This window comes from Coccidioides immitis, assembly GCF_000149335.2.
Source record: "Coccidioides immitis RS genomic scaffold supercont3.5, whole genome shotgun sequence".
NCBI classification, from domain to species: Eukaryota; Fungi; Ascomycota; class Eurotiomycetes; order Onygenales; family Onygenaceae; genus Coccidioides; species Coccidioides immitis.
The window spans coordinates 2,896,952-2,913,702 of NW_004504307.1; the positions used below are offsets into that span (position 1 = coordinate 2,896,952).

Sequence of the window (16,751 nt, forward strand, 5' to 3'; positions counted from 1 at the left end):
TGGGGGTTGGGTGCGTGGGCGGGATGGCAGGGGGAGGTTGACGGTGCAGCGGGACGAGGGCAGAGATGGAGGCGTCTTTTTTTTTTTTCCTTCTCCTTCAACGACCAAACGAGCAGCGCAGCCGGGCGAAGGAACGAACCTGAGCGCAGATCGGCTTGGGCTGGCGTCTTGGCAAGGAATTCCCCCCCATTCTGGTACTCTGCTGAGCCGCCACTGGAAGCACAAAAAAAATAAGGAAGAAGAAGAAGAAAAACAAAAAAGAGAGCTGTTCTCTTTATCGAGCTTGTGATGATTTGGGGTGAAAAAATGGAAATTTTGTGTTTTCAGCTCCGAGTAACTTACAGCCTTCCCGCGCGGCACACTAGACACCTTTATGTACCCGCCATTACCATAGTTACATACAGCCAAAGCTTAGTCGATACGTCACCGTCCCCCGGTCCACCGCGTCGAAAACTCGTCGAAGGCCGCAGAAAGTCGTTGCTCGGGACCAAAAAGGGGGGGAGGAACTGTGTATCTGGGGATGTTCTCAGCGCCGGGACGGGAACGGCAATTACACAGAGAGATCTCGTCTGCAGTTCGAGCTCCGCGAGGCCAGCTAGCTAAGTTAACCGTGAATGTATGTATGTTTTCCCCCGGTACGGAGGTACTCTGTAGTTTGAACCAGGGCCGTGATCGTGAATCTGGATAACCCGGCGGTCACCCGTTCAGCGACTTCATCGCGGCGGAGTAGACATAGATATGTATGTGCTCTCGCGTGCCTATATATATAAATCTATATATTTTGGGGTTGGGGAAGATGTACCCGCCCATACGTTGATACCGCCGCCCTTCCGGCGCTCCCACCCACGCAAGTCGCTGGCCCCGGCCCTATTCCCCATCAGGAACCAAAACCCCCCCCATTCCCGATTAGTGCAGCGGCCCTCCTCGTCCTCCCCTTCTTCCACCCAAAATGGTTTTCTCCTCCCTCCTCCTCTTCCCCGTCACCCACGCATCAACCTCCATCCATCCTCCTCGCTGCCTACCACCTCTCCGCCGCCGTCTTCCTCGACTCACCATTCGCTTTTCTCCCCGTCGTGTCTCTCTCCCCGGCTGGCCTTGCTTACCCTTTTTATTTATTTATTTATTTATTTATTTTTTTTTGGAGGCTTCCGCTCGAGCAGCTACGCGTGATGAGGTTTCCACCAGGTGAGCAGCCTAGCCCTTCGACGCCGCTTCTTGCAGAGCTATCGGAACAACGCGTCTTTCCATCCACAAAAAACATCTATAGACCAGTGAATCTTGAAGAAAAGGAACCCAATTAAAAAAAAAAAAAAAGGAAAAGAAAGAAAGGGAAAAAAAAATTTCCATCTTGGACTTCCGTGCTGACTACCACATTCAACCCAGGCTGAGTTAGCTCTCTTCGTGTCCAAGACTTCGCGGAGCCTCACGGGCAAACCTAGCCCCCGGCGTCTTATCTGTTTCCTCAACCTACTCACACGCGGTCCGATCCCGTTCGCGTTCCGCGAAAATCGTCAAGATGGTACAGAACAACACCCCCATACCTGCCGCCATACCACCGCTGACACTGCCGCCGCTCCGCTCTTCTAGGTGTTATTCAAGCGCAAACCCGTTCAGTATCTCCCGAAGCCGACCATTGAAGATGACAGCTCAGAGGTATGCGACTGGACCGGTTTAAAAGGGGGGGAGAACTTTTTTTTTGCACTTGGTTGCTGATACCGCTCGAATCTCACTAGGTTTGGGTCATTCCCGAGACAGATGAGGTTTTCACGAGCTACGAGCCGTTTTTGCAGAGGTAAGAGGCCGCTGCTGTTGTCGCCATATTCCCAAAACTTTGTGCGTTCAAGGAAGAAGCAGAAAAAAAAAGGGCTAACCTCTCGCCAGAATGAATTTCTACAAGCAGGTATGGAGCTCTCCCCCGGTTTCTTCTTTTTGCTCCGTTGTTGCTCCGCGACCCGTCTGCCTTTGGTCCTGTCGGGGTTTCGGGGGTGTTGATGCTGGTTACAATGGCTGTGGGCAATTCGAATAACCTCAGTTATCCTGTATAGAAGCGGTTTATATGCGAGATCACCGGTCACTCATCCCTTACCTTTTTCGAGGCCTTGAGAAGCGAAGTATGTCGTACCAGATTGACACCAAGCTTCTGGGAAAACAGCATTGACTGTGATGTATAGGCTGAGGGTTCCAGAGAAGTGGATAACGCCTTTCCCGAGGCCCTGAAGGAGCCGGTGCTGCGCAAGGTCCAATTCTCCATCGTGTCAAGAATAGATAGTCTTGGTAAGAGAGCACCCTGAGGTTGAAAAAAAAAATAAAAAAAAAAAAAAAAAAAACCACCGGAAGCAGTTTACTGATATTTGCTACGCAGTGGATCAGCTTTACGAGGTACCCCTTTCCAGAGCAGAGCCGAATTTAAAAACAACTGTCGAGCTTACATTTTTCAAGGATTTCAAGCAGGACTTCTATCCCGGCGAACGAGTCACCGTGTTACTTACAAATGGCTCTCGGCTACAGGGGGTGGTTCGCGAGAAGGCAAGATTCCCAGAAATCTGTCGATCAGATGGGACCTTAGAACGGAGGGCGTCATCCCGGTACCTGGTGAAACTTACCAACCGTCAAAACGAAGAAGCGTTGGTGGATGACGAACATCTGGCGCGTGATCGGAAAATATTCACAAAACAGATGTTGAGGTCGTTCATCAAGAATACAGTGTCGAGAGAGTCCTGGAACGGTGCGCCCTGGCTGGTCAAGCCGCATATTGCTGAATACTACCATATCGATACCGAGGTTCCTCAGCATCTTCAATACGGGAATAAAGCGGGAAAGAAGGCTAAGGTGTCGGCAGATAAGCAGGAAGACGAAAAGTTATTTGGATTCTTTGCCTCGCAACGCCCGCAGTTGAAGCCATCCACGAAAGGTCAGAAGGCGAAAACCCCCCAGGAGCTTGAAAAGGCAAAGGAGGAACAGTACGAAGCCTATAGACGATCATTAAACGGCAACCCATCGTTTAGACTGCCAAAGAACGATAAACACAGGCCACCACCTCCCTCTGAAGCACCGGTGGCCCTTCTTCCAGAATTTTCAGTCATCATTAACAACAAGTTACCGCCCTCCCCACCACCGCCTCCGCCGGCCCCGATCAAATATCCTATCGAGGATCTCGACATACCGCCAACCGACGGCGCCCGGCGCCCAAGCTTACGCTTCTTGACCAATGACGAAACTGCCGAGAAACTCGACCTAGGCCTCAAAATGGAATCTGTCGGGCCCCTTCTCGAAACTTGGAACACGTTGAACGTATATTGTGAAGTGTTCCAGCTTGACTCGTTCACCTTTGATGACTTTCTCGAGGCAATGCGCTTTTCCTCCGATGATATCAACTGCGAACTCTTCACAGAGATCCATTGCGCCGTGCTGAAAATACTTGTTAACTCCGAAAAAGATCAGGAAGGTGCTATTCAAATATCTTTACCTGCGGCCCCGGAAGAAGACTCCGAGGAGGAGTCAGAGGAATCTGAACCTGAGCCCGAGCCTGAGCCCGAACCGGTGCCGACTCGAAGAACAACAAGAAGTAGTCTGGCACGGGTTGAGATCAACAATACGAAGCCTCCACCACGCAGTCGTTCCACCACCGCTGATATTAAAGTCCACCGGGCTGCCGAGATGTTTACGGAGTACGGGTGGATCGACCGTGTGCGGAAGCGCGATTTCAAGAATGGCGGATGGGAGCTTGTGATGATCGGTCTCCTATACCGACTGTCGAGTCGGCCAAGGTTGCAGAAGATTTGCGATGAAATTCTCTCTCATCTTGCACCCCTGGATGCCGAACCGACACGAGAGACCGCCCAGGAGCAATATTCTACCCTCAACATAAACCTACGTATACAGGCGCTACAGATCATCTGCATGCTCACTCTTGAAACAAAAGCTATCAAGAATTACCTTGAAGAGTGTAGCAACCAAATGACCGAGTTCCGGAAAGAGAAGATTGAGCTGCAGCGCGCTCGAAAAGCTACGTGAGTACTCACCTGAAACCCCTATGTGTGAAACGTTTTCTCGGAGATGATCGATGTTAATATGTCCACAGCCTCGAAGAGCTACGGAAGCTACATGAAGAACGGAAAGAACTTGAGCCGGAGCGCCCTCCTTCTCCCGCTCCGGAGCCAGAGGAGATTGCCGAATCGAAGGTACCCGGAACCGAAGAAGAATCGGAGGCCACTAGCGAGTCAGACGAGGAAGAAGAATCCTATATTGGTCGCTCTCTACGTGGAGGAGCTGATAGGGAGCTCGAACGCAAGCGAAGACAGGAAGAGGAACGGCTGCGTAAAGAACTGGCTGCCAAGCTACCGAAGGGAACGAAACAATACCAACGGGTGCTTAAGAAGATTGAAGACCTTAAGGCCAAGGTCAAGGCGTATGAGGCGGACATAGCCGTCCTTGATAACGACCTGCGCGAGGCGGATTGTCCCAGGACCCGCGTTCTTGGAAAAGATCGGTTTTGGAATCGCTACTATTGGTTTGAACGAAACGGAATGCCTTACGAAGGCCTTCCCAATAGCTCGACGGCGTCTGCAGGTTACGCCAATGGAAGAATATGGGTGCAAGGTCCCGACGAGATCGAGCGTGAAGGGTTCATCGATCTTCCCGACGAATTGAACCGATCATATTTCAAAGAGTTTGGTATGACTGTTGCCGAGCGTAAAAGGGCCGAAGAAGGGCCCACGAGCATGCTCAATGCCCAGGAATGGGGATATTACGAGGACCCAGACGAGCTGGACGAGCTTATCAATTGGCTCGATAGTCGAGGAGTCCGCGAGATTAAATTGCGCAAAGAGCTCCAGCTTCACAGGGATAACATCGCCAAGTACATGAAGAACCGAAAGGAGCATCTGTCGCAGCATGCATCCAAGGTGGAATTGGAGGAGGAGCCTCCGACGAGGATGTCCACGCGGACGAAGACGTACACCGATTACAGCAACTTCCATTGCCTGAAGTGGAAAAATTCGACGGCTCTACGGGATAACGGTCATCTGCACATTGAACCAGAACGCCCTACGAAAAGAGCGAAGAGATCGATGGACAACGCTAGAGAGCTGAAGATGCTGAATCGCCAGGGCAAGCCGCTGGCCAGACAGGGTACGCGGTACAATTTCTAGGCGCCGCCGGCTTCTGCCAGCGGGATATTCCAAAATAAAAAAAAAGAAAAGAAAACTAACGATTTGATGACATACTTCCCCCCCCCCCCCCCCCCCCCCTTTTTTTTCCTGGTATGTTTCTAGATCGGGTTGACCGTTTGGCGAGCCAACCCGGTATCCCAGGACACGATTTTTTTGTCATTGATCATTGGCCTGCGCATGCGGTTTGGAATCGAAGTACCCCGCTCAGCATTTTTTTTTTTTTTTTTTTTTTTTTTTCCCTCTTTTTTTTGGGGGGAGAGGGGGCGGCAAGAATGAGTAGCTGTTTTGACCCAGTGTTCAAACACCTTGGGCGGAGTGAGTTGAAGAAGCCCAATCAATTATTGGGAGATATTGATTTCGGTGTTTTTTTTTTTTTAATAGAGATATAGTTGGCGCTGTTCTTTTTTTTTTAATTTTTGCCCCTTTTTTTGCCTCACATACGCGAGCGAACTGATATGCATATTGGGGGGAGTTTCTGGCATCTTCGGCGAGCGTGTGTGCGTGTGTCTGTATCCCACCGGCTCTGATCAAAGAAAGGGGGGGCGTTATTATATTTTGGAGGAAAACAGATAGAATTGGTGGGGGGGCCCATCGTCACTATGTACGGAGTACATGGTTTATTATTTTGAATTCTAGTATACCAGTTGGAGCAGCACAAACAACCAAGCACAGTTCTATGATCATCTTCGATTTCGCTCTCTCTCTTTTCTCTCTCTTTTTCTCTCTCTTTTTTCTCTCTCTTTTTTCTCTCTCTTTTCTCTCTTTTTTTCTCTCTCTTTTTCTCTCTCATTTTCTCTCTCTGCGATTGTTTTCGATTTCGGCCTGCAGGGATGTCACGTGGCGGCTTCTCCGGCAAAATCGCGTCGGCTTTTCGGCGCCGGAAGCCAAACCCTAGCCGGCCATCAGCCAATCAGCGTGCGCGTAGTAAGCAAATTTCGGAGAAATTGCGATGACTAATCCTGACGAAATGCGGGCACAGGTCACGTGGGACAGTCCTTTAGCGCCCTTTTTTCTTTTCTTTTTCCCCGCGACGAAGCCGCACCAAAAAATCCCGCCCCCTTCGACTCTGGGTTGTTTGTGTGGGCTGCTTTTTCCAAAGCCAGCCAGCGCCAGAACAATACACCAAAAAGAACAAAAAAAAAAGAAAAGGAGAGAGATATATCAACAACGAAAGCATACACTTCACACCTTTCCTTTCTTTCTTTAATTTCCGGTGCATGTCAGGCGTCCTCCCCGTCCCGGACAATGCGGACCATCTGCCCTCATCGCCCTCTCCTTCACATCTCCCAATCGCCACTGCCCGGCCACTCTGCGATCTTCAGACGGAAAGCATTTCCCGAGGCCCGATGATCATGTCGCACACGAGCCAGATGGCACCTGCGACAGCAACATCACCATCACCACCACCACCATCATCATCATCACCGCCGCGGCCGCGGCCGGTGTCAGATACCGACCAGCATGCTGCTGTGCGCGCTGCTGCTGCTACTAGTGCTACCACTACCACTGCTGAGGGAGCGCAGCCAGGAATGAGAAAACGCGGCGGAGCGGGTGCGAAAGAGGTGGATAAGCGGAGCTTGGATTATTTGCTTCGTAGCGGGTTGGCTGGGGGTTTGGCCGGATGTGCGGTAAGTAGATTCCTCTGTGTAGTCCACAGGTTCTTGCTTTCCTTTTTTTTTTTTTTTTTCTTTGAAGTTCTCTGTGTTCTACGACTCCGAGATATGCCGTTAAGATCTTCATCGAGGGCTTTTTTGCTAATTAATGTTTTACCTTTTTTTTTTTTTGTGTTTAGGCCAAAACGGTGGTCGGCCCTCTCGACAGAGTCAAGATCCTGTTCCAGACTTCGAATCCACAGTTTGCCAAATATTCCACCAGCTGGTTCGGTGTTGTGTCGGCTATGAAATCGATCAATCAGCATGAAGGCGTCCGCGGATTGTTCAAAGGGCACTCCGCCACACTTCTGCGGATATTCCCCTACGCCGCTATCAAATTCTTAGCCTACGAACAGATCCGTGCCGTCATAATTCCCACTAAACAAAATGAAACTCCCTTCCGCCGGCTGATAAGCGGCAGCCTGGCAGGCATTTCGTCAGTTTTTTGCACATATCCATTAGAGCTTATTCGAGTACGGCTGGCGTTTGAAACGAAGCATAATTCTAGATCGTCCTTGAGAAAAATTTGTTCGCAGATTTACCATGAAAACGGCGGAGCCGCGACTTCCGCGTCCTCTTCTTCAGTTACCACGGCCGCCGCGGTGGAGGGATCCAGACCCGGCCCTGCAGCCGTCGCTTCGGCCGTCAAGCGCGCTGCGCCGCTGGGGGGCCTGTCGAACTTCTACCGCGGCTTCTCGCCAACCCTCGTCGGCATGTTCCCTTACGCGGGCATGTCCTTCCTCACCCACGACACGATCGGCGACTGGCTCCGCTCCCCGAGCCTAGCGCCCTACACCACCATCCCGGATTCAGAACGGTTCACCCGCTCCGGCCAGGAACAGCCTCGCTCCCACCGCGCCCAGCTCAAGGCCTCCGCCGAACTGTTCTCCGGAGCTCTGTCCGGCCTGGTCTCCCAGACTTCGTCGTACCCGCTGGAAGTCATCCGGCGGAGAATGCAGGTCGCGGGGGCCGTGGGAGACGGACACCGGATGAGTATTTTGGAGACCGCTGGAGTGGTGTGGATGGAGAAAGGGTTTAGGGGGTTCTTCGTGGGGTTGACGATTGGGTATATGAAGGTTATACCGATGGTGGCGACCAGCTTTTTCGTGTATGAGAGGGGGAAGTGGTGGTTGGGTATTTGATGACGTGGGCATGCATGGTCCTGTGTTTGCCATGTTTCCTTTTTTTTTTTTTTTTTTAATGGCGGGGACTTTCTTGTCTTTTGCGCATTCGTTTTTAGATTGTTTGGTGGGTGCCCTTTGCTTTTTCTGAATAATGTTGGGACCTTTGAAAGGTTCGATGGCGTTTTTTTGTTTGGCATGCGTTGATACTCACTCATCAGCCATTTTGGACGGCTCCCTTTTTTGGGCTGTCCATATTGATACACAGGCAGCGTTTCGTGCTTTGACTCTCTTTTTTCAGTGCACATATACACTGTGATACAATTATATACATGGATATAGAGCAGCATATATATTGAACAAAGTATAGTATATACAGTTACCTGAGGCATTCCTGTGTGCTATGTGAGCTTAAAAATATACACATTAAATCACTATTTCATAATAATTCATCTAAAATTGCCTAAAGGAAAACTACATGGATGCTGGTGCATATATCAGATCCAACCCCAAAGGAGGGTAAATAAATAACTATACAAGTGATATCAAAATCTACACAAGCACCCTGCGAAGCCCCTCCGTTCCACCCAGCACCCGTCTCCCGGTGATCGGACACCGTCCCTTCCCACTCTCCCACTTACCAGCCCTACTCTTCCCCGCAGACTCTCCCTCCGCAGCACCCTTCTCGCCGTACTCCTTGACCCCAGCACCCTCAGTCCCATTCTCCCCGTCCGCATCCGGGTCATCGTCCCACTCACCGCCGGTGCCGTTCATGAAGTCGAGCTGTCGGTCATGCTCGCCGTTCAGCCAGCGGAATATGCAGCTGTAGCAGAAGACGTAGCCGGTCTGGCACGCGGTGGGGTTGACCAGCGGGTGAAGACAGATCGGGCACGTGTTGTGGGTGTCTTGGGAGGAAGAAGTGGAGGAGTCCGGTCTGGGGATCGGGACGGTGAAGATGGGGAGGTATGAGGTGGAGGAGATCGGGGCCTGTCGGTGTTTTGACGTGGTGGGCGGTGATGTGGATGTGGATGTGGATGTGGTTGTGGAGGTGGAAGAGGTGGGGAGCGTGGTGAGCTTGGTTTGGCCGGATTGCTTCAATGCCGATGGGAGAGTGGGTTTGATCGAGGGAGGTGGTGGTGGTGGTGGCATCCCTGAGATCACTGGAGCGGGGAGATCGAGCGCCTCGGTCGCCTTTCGGGCTAGCTGGCGGGAGAAATCGCTTGCGTGCCACCATTCTAGGAATTTAAGAGCAAATATTGACGCTGGGAGGAGGAATTTTAGCGAGCCCAGCACGTGTGGATACAGGTTGCGTGGGCTGAGCATGCCGAGGCGGCTTGCCCCAGGTCGTGCGCTGGCACCGCCGAGAGGTTTCGGTTCGGTTATCGATGCGATAGCTTTATGATCCGCCGAGCTCAAACGCCTGATTCGTGTTCCGATCAGCCAGAGGAATGGAGATGAATACTTCGTGTTATCAAAGAGATAGGCGAGGTTGAACGCCAGAATCGAAAAATAGTACGCCGCGTTGATCGAAGGATAGACGTTCCTCAGGAACCATTTGTAGTAGAACATCAACCTTTGGCGGATGGTCGGATTGTGCGGCAGGTCGTCGGCCGGATTGTATCTCGGACCTCCTCCCATCGCCAGCGCCGCCTGCGGAGCAGCGTGGATGTCGTATCCTTCGTCCAATTTCCGTTTTAGATACGGCAGTCCGACCAGCACGGCTAGATTCCTCCATACATCCGAACTACGGAGCTTCAACGTATCCCGCACGGGCCCAGCGGCACCCAGTTGCGCTCTTGGAACCTCGCCATTCTTAATTTCGAGAACACGCTCGCGCTTCAAGGAGTAGAAGTTCTCCGTGAACGAGCCGCCGAAGGTCTTGAGGTAATACCTCTCCACGACCAGAGAGAGCAGCGCGTAGACTTCGTCGAAGGAGTTGAGGATGCGGAGAAGGTAGCGAGGATGGCGGTGTGTAGCTACAGCGAGAAGGTAGCGGAGAGAAGGCGGAAGGAGAGCAGATAGCTGCTGCTCAGAGAGAATTTCTACTCAAGCTTTGAGCGTCAGCAAAGTGCTTTTTCAGGGAGGCGGGTAGGGGTGCTTTGTGTGTTTTTCGGCATGCCAGCAGCTCCCCCGGCTTCAGCCCAGCAGATTCTCCTTACCAAACAAGGACGGTTTGAAGTCATCGAAATCATTCTGCAGAGCGGACATATACTCCATTCTTGACCAGGGAGCATCGCCAGCTCTTCTGATCTCACGGGAAAAATCTGAGAAGGGACTGTAGAATCGAGGTGCCCTTTTTTGTTGCTGTTCCCCAGCTTTCGCCCAACTTCTCGCGTCCGCCAGCAAGGTTGCCAAAAAAGCCCCGTTGAGCCGCGGTAACTTTATTTCACGAGGCGCAGCTTACTCAGCAGCGGCAGCCACACACACACACACACACATGCGCCACACAGACAAAAGTACGCAAAAAAGAACCAGTTAAAAAAAAGAGAAAAAAAAGGAAAAAAGGGAAAAAAAAGAAAAAAAGATGACAAAAAGCTTCAATGCAAAAAGGTAGCTTTTGATCTCTTGCTCTGCCCGCGCCGTGAAAGGATCTCCGAATTCCGCCGTCCACCAAAACCCGATCTGCACAACATGTCAACTGCGCTCGGTCCTCCTACAACAAAAAGGGGTCATGGTTTAGTGGTATAACATTCCCTTAGCATGGGAGAGGTCCGGGGTTCGATTCCCCGTGACTCCACTTTTTTGATGGTTGTTCGCTCGTCCGTCGGTTGAACTACCTTTTTTTTTTTTTTTTTTTTTCAAAACTGCTATTGAACAGGTGTGGTGAGGACGTCCATTCCTTTGCCGTGTCGTGTGTAACTGTGTGGCTACTTGGTTGATCGGTAGACATAGTGCATCCCTGCAGCATGCGGCTGGTCCGTCAGCGGAAGGAGAAAATTATATAACTCATTCTGGATCCACTTGAAGAAAAAGTGCAATGGATTTGCAGATATTCATTCTTCCAATTATTATCGCTACAGGAAATTGTGTACAGTACAATGTTGCAGAAAAGAAAATAAACACTCTAAACAAATAATAAGTGGTATATACCACAAATGCAACCCCAAAAAAGAAACCTGACAAAAACGCCTGCAATAGATATGGCCGGAGAAGAGCTTGCAATTGATCGTAGTAATACAACACATCGAAAGTATTTTATTCCTGGACCGTTTGACTCGCCACCAGGGCATTCCAGCATCTGTTCCACAGGTTGGGATACTCGCCGGGGTCGCCTGCGTCCGCCCTCTGCTTGACATCCGGATTGGCCACCAGTAAACATGCCATCACCACTCTTGCAATGTCGGCGTCAAGGTGGACAGGTGGCTGCTCCCGTGCCATCATAGGAACCCATGACGACAGGCACTCGGCCGCTCTCTTTTGGTTCCCTCTCTCGGCATGGAGGCGGAAGAGTAGCACATAAAACTCCTTTGATCGGGGAAGTTGCAAAAGTGACATCTTCCGCCAGATAGCCCAGAATTGGTCATAATTTCCATGGTGGAAGTGAAATCGGAGGAGGCTCAGAAACTGCTCAGGTCCAAACTTAACATCGAAGGCATCCATGATTTTGCGAAGACGATCCTGAACAAGGCGCACTTCGTTAAGCTCTTCCGCCGACACCGGAGTGGACTTTTCTGTTTCAACGGAACTGGGACTTAAGTTATCGTTGGTTGGGCGGACCGGAACTTGGAATCCGGACGCGGTGTAGAGCATCGAGAAGACCTCGCGACTAAGAATGTCCATACCACGCAAGCTCATGTGGTTGAGAACCTTGAGTGCCAGATCTATATCAGATCGCAGGACGCGTCTCGCGACATTAGAGACATCGGCATCGTTGTCGCCAAAAGAGAGCAGTGTTTTGACCGTCTGCAGTGCTTGAGACTCAGAGATGTCATATCCTGAAGCAGCCAGCTCCTTGAAAGCATCGAATAAATCCGCTTTTGTATACTGAGGATGCTGTAGAGTGACGGCGATACGGATCAGCTCCAATTTCGCAAGAATATTACCGTCCGGATCCTCTGCGTTGTCCAAGGCCTGCTGGAACAGACGCAAAAATAATGTGGAGCCTATATCTCGGGGACCTGATCCCAATTCCCGGAGTGCATCATCCCTGGGAAGTTGAGCCAAATGCTGAAGCAATGATGTGATCTCAGGAGGCACATTGAGAGGTCTTGAAGCCTTTGCTGGCGCATTGCGAGGAGAGACCAAATGATCTTCATGGTTCAACGCCGCTTCTTGCCGAGGTACCATCCCGGGTGAAAGAACGGCCTCGATACTGATGTTTTGGACGCGACGGCTTGTATGCAAACCTCTTCTTTGTCCGGGGTCTATGCCAGAACCCGTTGCATGTGATCTCGAGTCGCGATACATGCCTCTTCCATTTGTTGCCTCTGCAGCCGCCTTTTCGGCGAATTGTTCGAATTGTTGCTCGAAAGCCCGCAGTTCGCTTGGAGATCGCGGTGGAAAGTTGCCATTCCACAGGCCTTCTAAGTCGAGCTCGGCTCTCTTTTCTTCAGTGAGCATCTGTACCACGATTCGAGCACCATCCGCGACGTTTCCGAACCCGGCAAAATCGCGCTTCTGTGCTCCCGCGGCCGGTTTCCCGTTCTCAACAGAACCAACGTTCACACATATCCACCCAGTTGTGATCCCATCGTCTTTTTCCTCAAAAGAAGATGACACGTTGCTAGATAGCTTCGCCCGGCGGGCCTTTCTTCGCAGTTTGATCTTCAATTCGTTTCGACCCAAAAGGCCGTCTGCGGTCGGTTGCAATTTGTAAGTACTCCTTAACCAACGACACAGTCGATCCGCAGCGACATTGAGATGCTTTACACTGCGAGCGGTCCCGATGATCATGATCAGGTTTGCGCCAAGAGCTGGAGGAGGATTGCGATTTCGCAGATCGAGGAGAGAGAGATCATCGAGACCAATGTCAACCGAGATGTGCTGCAGAAGATCTTCCAGCATTGGGGGAGGGTTGTCTGGCAGCGGTGGGATCAACTGCTGTTGCCCAAGCGGGTGAGAAGCGAGCTCCGCAGTCTCTTCCTTGAGATACCACGGCAAATGTTCGTTGGATTGACTGGCAGCGTCTGGAGATTGCTCGCTACCGTTGTTGTCGACGGACGGCTCGCCAGAAGATGCGCTGCGGGCTATGGACTGGCCCCGAAAGGGCTGACCGTGTAATGATGAAAAGCTGCTCTGGTGGTGTAACGGAGATCGAGGGCATGGTTTGTGGTATAGAGGCGCGGGAAAAGTGATATCAGCGATGGCCAGAAAAGACTGGATGACATGGCTGCGACAGCCGTAGCACTGGATGCCTCGGAGCATGAGGCGGTGCATCGTGACGGCCTCGCGGATGCACAATGGCGGTCGTTGGGGCGCTGCGAGGTGAAGGCGGCAGAGCGAGAGAGAGAGTCGCAGCGGCCGAAGAAAAAAGGTTTTTTTTAAAGTCCAGGTACTTGCCCTCTTCGGATGGCTGGACAAAGAAATGCTGACTCAGCGTTCTTGGCACAAGTTTATTTTGATTATTAATTGGAGGTGCAAACAGGGCAAACAGCTGCCGATAAGAATTTTGATAGCGAATTCGTTCGCTGCAGAAACATTTTGCCCCTCCCAACCCTCGCTCGGAAGTGCATCTTCAGATCGAATCCTCCGGGTGCTGGACCGTCGGGAGGAGTTTCCAGTTAGGGCTGTCCAATCTCTCTGTGTTTCGGAGAGCTATTTTCGTCACCAGATTGACCAGGGATCGAGCTCCTCAAAATGTCGATGGACCTGGACGCTCCGGTCTCGTTTGAGCCGGTTTCGTTTCAGCCGCAACAGCAGGCCGCAACGTATGTGCTCTTAAACTCACTCCTTCAGCTGTGAAGAGTCTTGCCATGCTAACGTATGTAGTATTCTTTGCTGCAACTGCGGCGCACCTATAGACGGGACAACGGCGGCTGGTGCGCTTTGTGAGGATTGTATCAAGCTCACAATCGATATATCCGAGGGGATCCAGCGTGAGGCTACATTGCACATGTGCAAAGACTGCGAACGATGGCTACAACCACCGAGTCAATGGATCAGTGCCGCTTTAGAATCGAGGGAGCTACTGGCTCTATGTCTTCGAAAATTGCGAGGCCTATCGAAGGTCCGAATCATCGACGCCAGCTTCTTATGGACGGAACCCCACTCGAAACGAATCAAGGTCAAGATAACAATTCAACAAGAAGTTTTCCAGGGAACAATTTTACAACAAACGTTTGAGGTTGAATACGTTGTCGCCTCTCAACAGTGCCCGGAATGCGCGAAGTCGTATACGGCTAATACCTGGCGTGCTTCCGTCCAGGTTCGACAGAAAGTGCCTCACAAGAGAACTTTCCTGCACCTGGAACAGCTCATTCTCAAACACGGTGCTCACAAAGATACGATAAATATCAAAGAAGTTAAAGACGGATTAGATTTCTTCTTTTCCCAAAGGAATCACGCAGAGAGGCTTGTTGATTTCCTATCGTCAGTTGCCCCGGTTCGGGTTAAAAAGTCCCAGCAGTTGATTTCTATGGATGTTCACACGTCAACGAAGTCTTACAAGATCTCATTTTCGGTTGAATTAATACCTATCTGCAAAGATGATCTCGTTGCGCTTCCGATAAAGCTTGCGAGGTCGTTGGGAAATATTTCACCTCTGACTCTCTGTTATCGAGTCGGAACCTCTGTGAATCTTCTCGATCCAAATACCCTCCAAATTGCCGATATTCCTTCGCCCATATACTGGAGATCGCCGTTTAAGAACCTGGCCGATGTCCAAGAACTGGTGGAATTTATCGTCATGGATATCGAGCCCATTGGTCATTCCAGTGGCCGTTTCTATCTTGCAGAGGCCACAGTAGCACGCGCTTCAGACCTGGGTGTAAATGATACTACATATTTCACTCGCACGCATCTTGGTGGCGTACTCCACCCCGGGGACTCAGTCATGGGATATCATTTGACAGGAACCAATTTCAACGACGAAAACTTCGAGGCCTTGGAGCAAAGTGGTACATACAGCTCCACGATCCCTGATGTTGTTCTAGTCAAGAAATACTACGCCAGAAAGAAGAAGCACAAGTCTCGCAACTGGCGTTTGAAGCGCTTGGACCGTGAGGAGGAGGATCATCCGTCAGCCTCGTCCAGGCAGCAAGGCAAGGATCGCTTGGAGGAAGATTTCGAGATGTTCTTGCGTGATATCGAGGAGGATACGGAGCTAAGGAGTACGTTGGCATTGTACAAGGCCCAGCAGAAACCAAGGGCCCATGCCGATCAGATGGATGGTGTCGAAATGAATGTTGATGATGACAGTGATGATGATGACGTTCCTAAGATCAATATGGATGAGTTGCTAGATGAGTTCGAGGAGCTCAATATGGAGGATGGTCAATAAGTGATTTTTTATTTTCTCTTCGGGATTCCTGCAGGCGTTTGGGAACTTGAGACGCAATGTCTCTCGCTTTGGTGATGTAACCTGGGCCCGGAAAATTAACCAAAAGCAGATGTAATGAAATAATGGTATATAATCCATATATTTGAAGATCTTGCAAAAACGCTCCCCCGACATCTTGGATATCCCATGTCTATTTAAAGCAAAATATGCCAACCCAATGCCAGTCATTCTTGTATTTGTCTCCCATTAAATTCAGAAAATCTTCGCAAGCACCCTCTGGACATCCTCATCTACCTTGCGCTCCTTTCTCACTCCGTCCTTCTCCCTATCCCGAACCTCATTCTGCCTAAACACTCTCCTTGGCTTGTCCAAGCTAACCTTACCCCCATCCCCCATATCTCCCTCGCCGCCAGCACGCAGCTTTTTCTCTTTCTCCTCTCTTTTCTTCCTTATCCCTTCAAAAACCTTGCCCTTCTCCACCCCAGCCAAAAACACCTTCTCCTCCTTCCTTGCCTTCGCGTCTTCAACTCTCCTCCTAGCCTCCGTCTCCTTTCTCTCCCGCTGCACCTGCTCCATCAAATCCGCCCACTTGAATCCCCGCAGGTACTTCATATTCCACACATCATCATGATACCACCCGCCCTTCTTACCGCCCACGATCGTGGCGTTGAGCGTCTCGGCGCAAATCTTCGCTGTGCGTTTGGATGCGAATTCTACCCAGCCATCTGAGTACATGCGGCGCTTGTTGCTTCGTTTCCCGGCGCTGCTAGATTGCACAGATGGAGTAAGAAAGATCTTGGTTATAGGTCCGAAACCGCGGGCTATGAGTAGGGATTTTAAAGCGAATGGTTTGAGGTATGGCGGGAGCGAGGAGAAGTAGATAACGCCAGTTTTGTTCTTTTTGGGTTTTAATTTTGGATTAGACGCCGTCGAAGTAGTTGTATCGATGTCTGTAGATGAGGTTGTAGTGGTTGCTGTTGCTGCCGGTGTGGATTTGCTGGTGGGCTCGATCGGTGATTCTGCTTCTTCGTCTTCTTGCTCTCCCTCTTCGATTTGTTCTTCTTGTTCCGGCTCATCCGACTCAGTGTCTATCCCCTCGTCTTCACTCTCCGATCCAGATCCATTGTCACTTCCCCCCCCATGTTCGGTAATAGAGAGTTTTCTTCGTTTAGACGGCCGCCGCAACCTCGATGGCGCCGTCGTAGATTTCGATACGCTGCTTCTGCCTTTTGATTCCTGGGCGGCTTCGGAATCGTAGCCGACATCGTTATCTTCCTCGTCGGACGGAATGTCCCAAAAATCTGTCCGTTTACGCGTCGTCATTATCGTTATGTGCAAATTGGTTGTTTTTGTGTTGACCAGTTCGCCC

The 16,751-nt window shown here is 50.9% G+C and overlaps 6 protein-coding genes and 1 non-coding gene across 7 annotated transcripts; 4 read left to right on the forward strand and 3 right to left on the reverse strand.

The window, feature by feature from the left end:
• Positions 1–1,001: 1,001 nt before the first annotated feature.
• On the forward strand, positions 1,002–5,184 carry CIMG_09446 (DDT domain-containing protein). The gene is made up of 9 exons (XM_001239824.2): positions 1,002–1,185; positions 1,384–1,519; positions 1,588–1,653; positions 1,734–1,792; positions 1,882–1,900; positions 2,046–2,111; positions 2,172–2,274; positions 2,363–4,010; positions 4,082–5,184. Exons 2-9 carry the CDS (start codon positions 1,517–1,519, stop codon positions 5,148–5,150), a joined length of 3,033 nt encoding a protein of 1,010 aa, XP_001239825.2. The 5' UTR covers positions 1,002–1,185; positions 1,384–1,516; the 3' UTR covers positions 5,151–5,184.
• Positions 5,185–6,388: 1,204 nt separating this feature from the next.
• Positions 6,389–7,965, forward strand: CIMG_09447 (mitochondrial carrier protein LEU5; the record flags this gene model as incomplete). Its single annotated transcript, XM_001239825.2, has 2 exons — positions 6,389–6,799; positions 6,964–7,965. 2 exons carry the CDS (start codon positions 6,389–6,391, stop codon positions 7,963–7,965), a joined length of 1,413 nt encoding a protein of 470 aa, XP_001239826.2.
• Positions 7,966–8,354: 389 nt separating this feature from the next.
• Positions 8,355–10,161, reverse strand: CIMG_09448 (peroxisome biosynthesis protein; the record flags this gene model as incomplete). Its single annotated transcript, XM_001239826.2, has 2 exons — positions 8,355–9,986; positions 10,104–10,161. 2 exons carry the CDS (start codon positions 10,159–10,161, stop codon positions 8,497–8,499), a joined length of 1,548 nt encoding a protein of 515 aa, XP_001239827.2. The 3' UTR covers positions 8,355–8,496.
• A 448-nt stretch (positions 10,162–10,609) lies between these two features.
• On the forward strand, positions 10,610–10,681 carry CIMG_15106. The gene has a single exon. It is a non-coding gene; the product is annotated as a tRNA-Ala (tRNA).
• A 241-nt stretch (positions 10,682–10,922) lies between these two features.
• On the reverse strand, positions 10,923–13,348 carry CIMG_09449 (ATPase synthesis protein 25, mitochondrial). Its single transcript, XM_001239827.2, has one exon. The coding sequence runs from the start codon at positions 13,318–13,320 to the stop codon at positions 11,140–11,142; it is 2,181 nt and encodes a 726-aa protein (XP_001239828.2). The 5' UTR covers positions 13,321–13,348; the 3' UTR covers positions 10,923–11,139.
• A 268-nt stretch (positions 13,349–13,616) lies between these two features.
• Positions 13,617–15,531, forward strand: CIMG_09450 (60S ribosomal export protein NMD3). Its single transcript, XM_001239828.2, has 2 exons — positions 13,617–13,811; positions 13,873–15,531. Exons 1-2 carry the CDS (start codon positions 13,741–13,743, stop codon positions 15,380–15,382), a joined length of 1,581 nt encoding a protein of 526 aa, XP_001239829.1. The 5' UTR covers positions 13,617–13,740; the 3' UTR covers positions 15,383–15,531.
• CIMG_09451 (pre-rRNA-processing protein ESF2) lies at positions 15,503–16,723 on the reverse strand. Its single transcript, XM_001239829.2, has one exon. It carries the CDS (start codon positions 16,703–16,705, stop codon positions 15,635–15,637), a length of 1,071 nt encoding a protein of 356 aa, XP_001239830.1. The 5' UTR covers positions 16,706–16,723; the 3' UTR covers positions 15,503–15,634.
• Positions 16,724–16,751: the final 28 nt, after the last annotated feature.